The following is an 11,500-nucleotide window of genomic DNA, read 5'->3' as shown; positions in this document are numbered from 1 at the left end:
TCCTATGCTTTTTCTAGATCTCGAATCTTTAGCCCCCAAATGCATTGTAGATAGGTCAAAGATTGGACTCTCATCAACCACGATATGAAATAGGCTCTATTTGGGCCATGGGTTACAACAATGTGTGTCGTGTATGACAGCTAAAGGATTGCTGGAAGAAATAACTCGTGCAAGAAAATTTTAGAACATTTGTACAAAGACAACATAAACGATGAACGCTAAACCCTAAATCTTACACTAATCATGTAGATCATATTTCTTTTAACTGCACCTACAATCAAAAATGACTAAAACGGGACACAATGATGCTCGTGTAGGCTGTGTGGGTGAGCTCAAGGATTGCTGTAAAAATAACACAAGGAAAGGAGCTAGAACCTTTGTGCAATTACACTATAAACCCTAAACCGTAAACCTTAAATCAGACAACAATCATGTAAATGGTAGATCTTTTAACTACAACCACAATCGAAAAACATTAAAAAGAAACAAAAGATGGGAACTTGCAACAAAACATTTCTCACCATTAACTTAAAAAGCTTTCAATCGTTTTACATTACAACAAACATAATAAAAGAAAAGGAAAACTCAAACCCCTAATGATAACTAAACAACTAAATAACATAGATTACTCTACTAAAGATGATGAAAACTTTGATTGATTACCACTTTTCGCAATCAACGTGAGGATGTGGAGTTTGACCCAACCACCCAATATCGTTTGACCGCAACTAAAATTTTCTCGGGGACCAAGGGCCCGTCTTCATGGTCCATCACTTTTGTGTCCCATCTCATACCTCCAATTATACTTTTAGCCTTCATAAGAACATCCACTTCATCACGAATTATAACTGCGCCTTCGGGACGTAATATTCGGTCCATTTCTAAAAGTATGTCTTCAAAATCACATCTACATAAATTTCATTACATTAAAGATTTTAAAATTAGTTTTCCTTGAAAAAAAAAAAAAGATAGGTTATATGCATAAAACCGTTTAAAGACACAATATTTTGACCATTATTCAGATAAGACCTAGATTTTTTTTTGCTAAAAGTGTAAACCAAAAGTCTGACCTAATTTTTTTGTTTTTGTCTTTTTACCCGGTTTCCATCTGGAAATAAATAAATAAATAAATAAATAAAGGTCTTTTATGAAAAAGTGGTCTAAAGATTGTGTCCTTTTATTCAAATAAGTTTTTGGGAAATCTCCGATAAAATCCTAAAATTTTGGGTTAGTTTACGGTTTAATTCCAACTTTTATCTTTTGAACAAGCTATTTTATATTTTGCCCAAATTAACGAAACAATCATTTTTTTCAACAAAAAATGACAGATAATCGTATAAAATTAGATAATCAGGACTTTTCTGTTCAAAAAATAAATGTTGGACTGTAAACTGACCCAAAATATTTGGACTTTATGGTAGATTTCCCAATGTTTTTTTGCATAAAAGACACAACAATTTGAGCACTTCTTACGAAAAGGCCTTTTTACATATTGTAAACAAATTTAGGTTTCATTCAAAAAATGGTCAAAACGTTATGTCTTTCATGCAATTAACCCTAGAAAAAAGGGTATACAATGTTTTACTTACGTGTCCTTGTATAAACTAAATAGCCCATTCGCATGAATGAGATCATATGTTCGTGGGTATGTTGAAAAAGCTTCACACCTACACAATTTTAAAAATTAAAGATTTCAAAAAAAAAGTAAACAAAATCTTTTCATATCATTTATCCAAACAACAGAATATAAGAATGATACCAATCATGATAGATGCCAATGAGTCCACGTTCATATATAACTCCAAGGGTATTTTGGGCCAAAGTGGGGACCACATTCATAACCCATAACTTTTGAGAAGTGATAGCAGCAGCAAAACCTCCAAAACCAGCGTTCATGTCCATGATATTCCGGTACCTTCCGGAATCAATGATTCTATTGATTTTTTTGTAAGCGTTTACATGTTTCTTCCATTGTTTGTTGTCTTCAATGTATTTGTCTTCAGAAACTGGAATGGAACCGGATGCAATTCGTGGTGGGGTTGCATAAAGCCGTTCCGGGAACGGTTTGTATTCCATTCCGGTGTTGGAATTGGAAGGAGTCACACATGTCTCCATTTTCTTGTACCTAAAGAAGGAATTTTGTACACAAATCTTGAATCGAATGGAGGGATTTAATACACATTTAAATATCAAAAGGATTGATAATAAGATCAAGGAAAATTACAGAAAATTTAAAATTTAAAAAACAAAAATTGTGGCTTAGCCAAGAGGACTTTATTTTTTCCATTTATACCATTAACCATTTTGACATGTTATATCTTTTATATTTTAGGTTTTAAAGGTAATTTTCCAGATTAACTATTTTGACATGTTATATAATGTCAAAATGGTTAATTTGGAAAAATGTCTGAAATGTTTATGGTTTGATTGGAAAAAATATAAAGTGTTTAAACCGCAAAAATGCAAAAAATATAATGGTTTTTTGGATAATGTTAAAAAGGCAAATTCAAAAGAAAAAAAAATTAAAATTAATACTTTATTTTTTCCAATCAAAACATAAAAGTTTCAGACATTTTTCCAAATTAAACAATTTTGACATAAAAGACCTTATATTTTGTGTTTTTTCCGGATTAAACCTCAAATTTATTTTTTGCCTGAAAAAGACCTTGCATTTTTTCATTTTTTTACGAAAAAGCCCTCAACTTTGTATTTTTTTTCCGAAAAAAAAACCCCTCAACCTTCTAAATGTTTCCAAATAAACCTTCAACTTTTTTAGTTTTTCTCGAAAAAACCCTCACATTTTACAATTTTTTTTGGAAAAAAAATAACTAAAAGGGCCAGATCGGAAAATACGAAAAAATACAAGGTTTTTTGTAGGCAAAAAATAAATTTGAGGTTTAATCCGGAAAAAACACAAAACATAAGGTCTTTTATTAGATTAACCCTAAAATATAAGTGGTTAAACTAAACTGCAAAATTGTCCAAAATACAATGGCTTTTCTGTAATTTATGTGTTCATACCAAACATCATCTGGATCTTGGGAGCAGTATGTAACTCCAGGGGTATCTTCTGAGCCACGACATGATTCAGGATTTAGTTTTTTCTGGAAAATTACGGTTTCGCCACTCTCAGATATTTTGTCCCAGCAAAGAAGCTTAGCAACCTCTTCAATATTCCTTTGTTCTTCTTCAAGATCCTCTTTTGGACGTTGCCATGATTTGTAATTATTTCTCCAATTAATTGGAGGACCCGAAAGCACCCAAAATCCACCTGGTCTTAAAACTCTATCAACTTCCATCATGTATTTTCCATCTACACAAAAACATAAATCAAAAAAGAAATTCAATATCACTCATTCTTGCATATATTCCCCCTCTTTTTCCCCTTTTAAACCTTATTGTCAATTCCTTTTTTATGCTTTATTGTCTGAACCTGGTTTATGTTTTATTGTCTGTGAACCTGGTTTATGTTTTATTGTCTGTAAACCTGCTTTTTGCTTTATTGTCTGTAAACCTGGTTTATGCTTTATTGTCTGTAAAGTTGCTTTATAACCTGCTTTATGCTTTATTGTCTGTAAATGTGTTTTATGCTTTATTGTCTGTAAATGTGTTTTATGCTTTATTGTCTGTATACATGTTTATACTTTATTGTCGGTATACATGTTTATACTTTATTGTCTGTATATCTGCTTTATGTTTCATATGTCAGAGGTCCTCGGCATACATTTAACCTCCTTATGATCCCATTTCATTATGGGATTTTGGGTATTGTTTATGTCATTGTTGTTGTCATTTTTGCATACTAGAAATCGTTTTTGTTGGAATTATTACAAGAATTGTGGTGAGTTTGTGATGAATGTAAGAATGAATCTCACCATTTGATCCCCATGGAATCAAGCACCTAGAGCAGTGGGCCATGTCAAAAGCTTTAGATGGAAATGGCATTTTGATTGAGCCAAGAACACCAACAATGGCAGGTACTCCTCTTTCAAGAGCAAACTGAACTTGTGCTTCATGATTATCTCTAGGGGCAAATGACATTGTTACAACATTTCTCTTCCAAAGGTAGGCCCCCCAACTCGCAACCTACCAAAAAAATAAAAAATTAATAATTCAGAAAGAAAGTAATCAACTTTGTTAACAACAAGACTTTGTTTTCTGCAACCAAACCATCTTTCTTGCATTGTTGTAACTTTTAAGTGCAAAAAAGAGTGTAAATTGAAGAAAAATATTAATGTGCTTTATTCCTTTTACTAATATAGGAAATGTACTTTACTTTTTATGCATAATAGCATTGTACTTACATTTTTTTACGGATAATAGCAATATGTAACACATAATAGCAACATATTTTCTTGAAACAAAGTAGCAAGATACTTGCAATTCTTTACACATAATAGCAATGTACTTACAAATTATCACTGATAAAAGCAATATTTAAAAAATATATAAGTAGCAAAATGTAAGTATGTTGTTATTATAGGTAAAAAAAGAGCATTGCTATTATCAGCAAGAAAAAGAAGACACGTTTTATCCAAATCGACTCATTCTTGAAAAGTATAGCTTCTTTTTTTACATCGGTTTGTTTGAAACAAGAAGCAAAGTATGATGGTTTAAGAAGTTAAAAACTTGTTAAAGATTTTATAAAAATGCAAGATTACATACCCCACAACCAGTATCCAAAGCAGTCCTCACTGTTCCATTATCAATTGGGATTACAGAAGCAAGTTGATCAATATATGCATCTGCCCCTTGAGGAAACTGGGTCCCACCACCTGGAAACCTAAATACATTGCCCTCATACTGAATCCAATTTTGAATAGCCTTCTCAACAGTCAATGCTTTATAAGGTGCATTTGCAAAAGGAACATAATCACGACTTTTAGGCCATGAAAATGGTGTCACATAGCCTTTTGGAGCTGGAATCAGACACTTCAACTTTTGTTCTTGAGGGGGACAATGTCTTTCTCTATAAATCATATCATGTCTAGGGAATGTCATGGCTCGTTTTTGGTCATGACAAGGGGTATAATCGGTATATTTAGGACTGCATGGTTTAAATTCTTTGACTTTGGTTTGTGGGTTATCAACAATTACAGAATCGCCACTGTGGTGTGTTTCAAAGTTTAGATTTGGGAGAATGCTGCAATCTGCACCAGTTTTGGTCATCTCTAAAGCTATGCTGTCTCCTTTTCCATATCCACTCCTTTGCCATGCTCCCAATAGGTAGAAGAAACAACATAAACCAACAACTATGAATATGGTAATGGAACTTCTAGCCCTATTTTCTCCTGAATTCCCTTTTGTTGCCATGATGCAGCCTGAAATTTGTGTATAAATCAGTCGCTTGGTATAAAGGAAGAATGAATCAATAGTTAAATGCATGTTAACAAGTAAAATCCTATGTTTGATTTAATGTTTCTTGAGATTTGATGTTGTTTGAAAGAGATTATTGATCCATAAACAAAAACCTTCACTTCTAAAAACCAAAATAAGGGATTTTCATAGATCCATTAATGTCTGTCACTATGTTCTTGGTATATCATATGGCTCGAATACTCAGAGCTTTCACATCATTATCATGATCAACATGATTAACAGAGTACTGAAACATGATACCTATAAATGAAACGCAAGATTCACAGGCTTCTTTCAATCAATATACGTTAGTTACTATGGCACTATATCATGAACTTAAAGTTAGAACATCAACTAAATCTAACCATTAAACAAAATTAGCAGACCTGTAAATTCAACCATTGCTCCTTACATTGTATTTCACCGATTACGCAAGACAAAGAGTTTAAAATCAAAAAATAATAATAATATAGAAGTTCGAGAGTGTAAAGCTACATTAGCAACCTTAATAAAGAGTACGTGAATCAGAGTACGAGATTTCACTTAAAAACTGAAAACAAACGACGAAATCAAACGAAACAAGCTTTCACAAACACCTAATAACATTCGATAATCGAAAATTAAAGCCAGAATCATACCAATCGCATCAGGGGACAAACAGAATCTTTGAGAAACTAAGCTCACGTAGAAGGAGCTCCGAGCATAAGAGTCTGATGATAATAGGGTGTTGTTTTGATTATTACGAGGTGGGTGTTGCGAAAATTAGATCAGAATGGCGGAGATCTCCGTCTGATATATGGAGGAAGACGATTGGGAGCAAGCAAAAAAATCTGGCAAGTAGCTTGTAGGATCAGTGGATTACAATGCGAAAGCAAATCTGAGAGAAATAAAGAAATGGTGGAGCGAGTCGGTGGGGGACTTGATGGGGTTTTACTTTTATTTAGTTAAACGGCTTCGCTTTGCTAATGGCTAATTGACAAAGATGTCAGAGTTGGGCCCAAAGGGCATGGGGAGTGGGACCCACACCTGAAAGTGTATACGCGTATGGGTATGTATGCTCCAAAGTTATCATCTAGAATCTTTGTAATTGTTTTAAGGAAAATCTTAAAAAACATATTTATATTTAGGTATGACTTCTTTTTTCTTTAAATAGAAAAAGAGAAAGATATGTAATAACACCAAAGTTATATACTTTTAATAATATAACAAAAATGGTATAACTTAATATAATTTTATTGGATTTTTTTTTGTCTAATTTACAACAATTTTACAATATTTTTTATGTACTTATTTTACTGTAATCTTATAATTTTATCTATCAAATTATTTGATAGAGGGTATTATTTTATTATGAAAAATGGAAAAATGAAAAAAAGTATATCCTTCTTTTGAAAATATTTATTTATCATAGTTTTTGATTTTTCTTATGAAAAAATTGTTTTCTAAACTACCTATCAATATTTAAATAAAAATAATTGTTTCTTATAACTTTTTTGTTGGGCTTTTAATCTTATAGTAAAACGAAATACTTTACAAAAAAAATATACTAAAGTTACAATACGGTAATATTCTATGTCATATAGATATTATATAGTAAAATTAATATAAAATAGTATTAGGTCATTTTTTAGTAATTAATAAGTGGATAATATAAAGACTTTTTTTTTTAAGATTAGTGGGTAAACTCTCAAGTATATAAATAATTGTCGTTTCTTACTTTTTATGTTAAAAAAATAAAGTATTGACTTTATCTTTACTGAGTCCAGAATATATAAACATTTCTAAAGAATTCTCTTGTTTTAAAATAAAATATTAATTTATCATAAACAGATTTGTTTTACTAATATAGATATAAGATCTAGAGTTTGAATGTTTATTATGTATCACGAAATCAAAATCAAAATCGTTTAAAATCTGTTCATTAGTAGTATAAATTGATTGTTTGACTAGGAAATAGTCAGATGGTTAAGATAAACAAAAACAATATTCATTTTATCTATTTGAACAACCGAAATATACCAAACTAGTAAAGAGATATAAAAAGAAGCAAAATATACAAAACATAGATAGTCAAGGTTAAGTTTTATAACCATATGATCCAACTGACTTTTAGTTTAGACATTCTATTAAATATCCAAAAATACAACTGAGAAATAATGTTATAGAAAAGCACATCTTTTCACGGTTTTTTAACACAGAAAGAAGATTGCATATAACTCCTAATCGTCTAAGTCGTTATTCAAATTGCAACATCTTCGTTATGGTAAGACATATTATATCTGCCCAAGAAAGTCATTCTCTCATAGTGTCCACCATATGAATAACAATATCCCACTAACAACCTATTTCTCTCCAAATAGAATATGACATATAACGTGAAACAAATAAGTGATAACACGTCTCCATGTGAGAATCATACATAGCATAGAAAAATAGAATCAACTTTCACGTCTCATGGATCTAAGTTGACTTTAATAAGCAATCAGTCTAAAGAAGTTCTCCAACCAAAAATATTGCCTTTAAATAGGTTTAATTGAGTTATCTAGTAGCATCTCCATCCATGACTACAGTCTTTGCATCAATAAACCTCCTTGTTGAAGCTAAAGAAAAAACAGAAAATAGGAAATATGCAGCCTAACTCGCTAGAACTTTTATTGAAGAAATATAACTCAAAAACTTCAATAGATGTGCTTTCAACAACCCATCTATCGGTATTGATGCTAAACATTACACATTAGTATTAAACTAGGAATCTAGATAGATAATCACAAAACATTTCTTATATGATTTTCCTTATTGCTTAAGGAAACATAGGAAGACTTGGACACACACACCAAGTTACTTGGACACCACTCCAAGTCATTGCTTCTAGATCAAGACACGCCTTACAGCCACACCCGGTTCTTAGAAGTTCGCCAACAATCACCCCCCTGAATTTATGAGTCGAGGGTAATTTTTGCACGCCAAACAACGCTCTCATCTCTGCGAACCTTATCCGAGGTAAGTTTTGATTGCATCGAGCCAATTTGTAACGCCCCAATTCTCAAGTATTAATTTATGGTTTTAATTTTCAGAATTCAAGGTCTACTCGGCGAGTTGGATGTCTGACCCGTCGAGTAGCAGCGGGTTGGGCCACGTGTTTAAGTGACCACTCGCCGAGTCCAAGATAGGACTCGACGAGTAGGAGCTGTAAGATGAAACCCTAATTTCTGGGGTTTTGCACACTATTTAAAGGATCATAAGCCTCCTTCAACCCCCTTGCACCCTCTTGAGTGTCCAGCAAACCCTAATCCGTGTGTGTGCTTCTTCCTTGTGTGTTTTAAGCTTTGGAAGGTGAATTTTTGTAAGAAGAGCTTGGAGAGCAAGTGGCTAGAATCAAGGAACATGTGGGGATCTGATATCTACCTCAGTTGGCATCTTTTGGAAGGTATCAAGTCGTTACCTTGACCTCATTTCATTCTAGATCTCATTTGGTTAAAGATTTGGGCTTTCTAGCATATTATGAAGCTATTCTTGGGTATGAGCTCAGATCTGAAGTTGTAACTTCAGATCTCAACTCTCTTTGGTTTGTAAGTCCATAAAGCTATCAACTTTGGCAAGTATGAAGCCCTCCTTAAGTGTAAAACTCCATTGCAAGTTTGGTTTTGTCATTATGAGACTTTATAGCCTTGCATGCACGTAAAGTTTCCAACTTTACGTGATAAGCATACCTTGGGAAGCTGGATCTGCAATATGGAACCATATGATGGCTTAATAAGCATCTGTTTGGATATGGACTAAAGGGACTCGACGAGTTGGATGGTCAACTCGGCGAGTCCGATGAAGATTGTCGTGGACTCGGCGAGTCAGCTAGTGTTTTCCCGACTTTAGACACGTATGAACTCGACGATTTGCAGGGAAACTCGACGAGTCGGTGGGGGGGGGGATTTCATGATTACTTGAGTTCTGGAAGGACTCGACGAGTTGGTGGCTGCACTCGACGAGTCCGGTCAACATGGACTGTTGACCTTGACCATTGACTTGGACTTTAACCAAGGCTGACTATTTGATTTCGGGGAGCATTTTTGGGTAACTGGAGATTTATGGATATGGTTCTATGGTGGATATAGGTGGTGGAGTTTGTGACGGTGATTCGAGAGTTGAGCTTATCACTTCAGCGTGTCAGTTACAAGGTGAGTTATCCTCACTATATCAACATGGTCTAAGGCACCAAGTTCGGCCCTTTATCGGATTTGTATCCGGGTATTTGCTTGATATGTTTATTGATCTGCTAGATCTGCATCTTGGTAGTTAGGATAGTATTATGTTAGTGACCTGTTTTAGGTCGGTATCCTGGTAGTTAGGATGGTATTATGTTAGTGACCTGGTTTAGGTCGGTATCCTGGTATATAGGATGATGATATGTTAGTGACCGGTTAGGTCGGTATCCTAGTTATAGGATGGTTGTGTTGGGTTTTGAGCATTCTAACACTCCTAAGTGTACATGCAACCCTAAATACCTTGGATCTATGTTTTCTCTATTATACATGCAAATATGAACTTTCCAAGGTATTTATCCTAACTAGCATAATAACATTGATTCATATGAATATATCAAGTTAGAATTACATACCTCTTTGATGTAGAATGACTTCATGAAGCTTGAGTGCCTAGTGCCCCAAGTGTGACACCTCAAATGGTTCACACAACACCAAATACACTTGGAATAACTTGAGAGAATTGGAACACTTCATCAAATCGGCTAGCCCTTTCTATCACACATAGTCGCCGATTTTCTCCAAGAATAAGATCATTATATAGTTAGGGTTACACCATTTAAACCCTAATTGTCATGGCCTTTCATTTCCATGATCCATGGGTACAAATACACCATGGAGCATCTTATGGGTTTTAGCCCAACTTGACACTCCATGGATCATTAACCCACGATATAAGTATGGATGATTTACACAATCAACCCATATATTTAATTAGTCTTCTTTTGATCACTTAATTAATACTAGATTAATTCTTGATCAATACTAATTAAATAATCTTATTAATATATTAGAACTTATAATATATTAACCAACCTTAAGTGTTATTTCTCTCATTATAGTCTATCCAAATGCATGATGCCATGCAACCCAAATGGACCATGCCGGGTCGGGTCAAGTCTTACCAATTATAGTTATGGACTTAGACATTAATCCAACAGTCTCCCACTTGGATAAGTCTAAAACTATTATTGAGTATGACTTCAAACCCTGACTAGCAATCGTAGCTCTCAAAAGCTTCTGTCGAACTCTGACCTTGCCGATGAACTCTGACCTTTGTCAATGACTTGTCCATTAGATAAGGGATCATATATTCCTCCATTCTAGATATCATATGGACTGAGACATGGATTGTAAATCATTCTCTCTGTCCATTTGTTGTTTCCCGATTTTCGATTTATGATGACTGACTGATTGAACAAATCAAATCAGTCCTGGCTTGGCCAAGCACTCACATGTGTCATCGCTAAATCATCAAGGGGCCCACAGATATCGCTTTTATCCCGAAGGTAAAAGGAATGGATAAACTTCGACTCATATGGCTTGTTCTACTACTTGTTGAATCATACACAAAGGCACGTTTTATAACATCGAGTTACCAATGCGTTTTCATGCAATCAATGTATAACCAACTCATAGTAACAACTCATATCTCTAGGTTTGAAGAATATAAGATATTATCGTCTCATGATCACTCGTGATAAAATCCATGAAGTGATTCAAATGCGCGTGGGTTGAATCCAATACTCAGAACTTATGAGCACTCATGAGTGTTGTAGCACCACTTTGTCCAACATCTTAGACCTCTACAAGCCAACCCATGACAATCTTGATTCATATCTACTTCCAAAATATGATCGAATGTGGATAGTTTGAATAACTTAGTCATTCAGAAAGAATGACCTGGTTTATTCTGGAAGTCAAAACATGCAAAGTGAAACACAATAATAATTGAATCTAATATGGTATCAAAACCTATGAATATAAATAAGACACTTTTATTTATCACCATACTGATTACTCATTATTCATTGTTTCGGTTTCATCAACTTTATACTTGAATTAAAAACACTAGTTGTCCCATGCTCCAAGCAAGTACACTATGT

General features: G+C 33.7%; 1 protein-coding gene across 1 annotated transcript; it reads right to left on the bottom strand.

Annotated features, from left to right (window-relative positions):
- Positions 1 to 500: 500 nt before the first annotated feature.
- On the bottom strand, positions 501 to 6,286 carry LOC145128606 (putative methyltransferase PMT2). Its single transcript, XM_079063424.1, has 7 exons — positions 5,997 to 6,286; positions 4,666 to 5,321; positions 3,876 to 4,086; positions 3,022 to 3,313; positions 1,760 to 2,125; positions 1,590 to 1,667; positions 501 to 907 (listed from the first exon to the last, which is right to left on the bottom strand). The coding sequence occupies exons 2-7, from the start codon at positions 5,311 to 5,313 to the stop codon at positions 676 to 678; spliced, it is 1,827 nt and encodes a 608-aa protein (XP_078919550.1). The 5' UTR covers positions 5,314 to 5,321; positions 5,997 to 6,286; the 3' UTR covers positions 501 to 675.
- Between the last annotated feature and the right edge of the window lie 5,214 nt (positions 6,287 to 11,500).

The sequence above is a fragment of the Lactuca virosa genome, chromosome 8 (assembly GCF_052849685.1).
Source record: "Lactuca virosa cultivar CGN04683 chromosome 8, Lactuca_virosa_CGN04683_v6, whole genome shotgun sequence".
NCBI lineage: Eukaryota > Viridiplantae > Streptophyta > Magnoliopsida > Asterales > Asteraceae > Lactuca > Lactuca virosa.
This window is presented reverse-complemented; position numbering and strand designations above follow the sequence as displayed.

Coding starts and splice junctions, on each gene's coding strand:
- LOC145128606 (XM_079063424.1), bottom strand. CDS start 5,313: ATGGCAACAAAAGGGAATTCAGGAGAAAATAGGGCTAGAAGTTCCATT. Junction 3,314..3,875: donor GATTCCATGGGGATCAAATG/GTGAGATTCATT, acceptor GTTTTTGTGTAG/ATGGAAAATACATGATGGAA. Junction 1,668..1,759: donor ATTGGCATCTATCATGATTG/GTATCATTCTTA, acceptor AAAATTGTGTAG/GTGTGAAGCTTTTTCAACAT.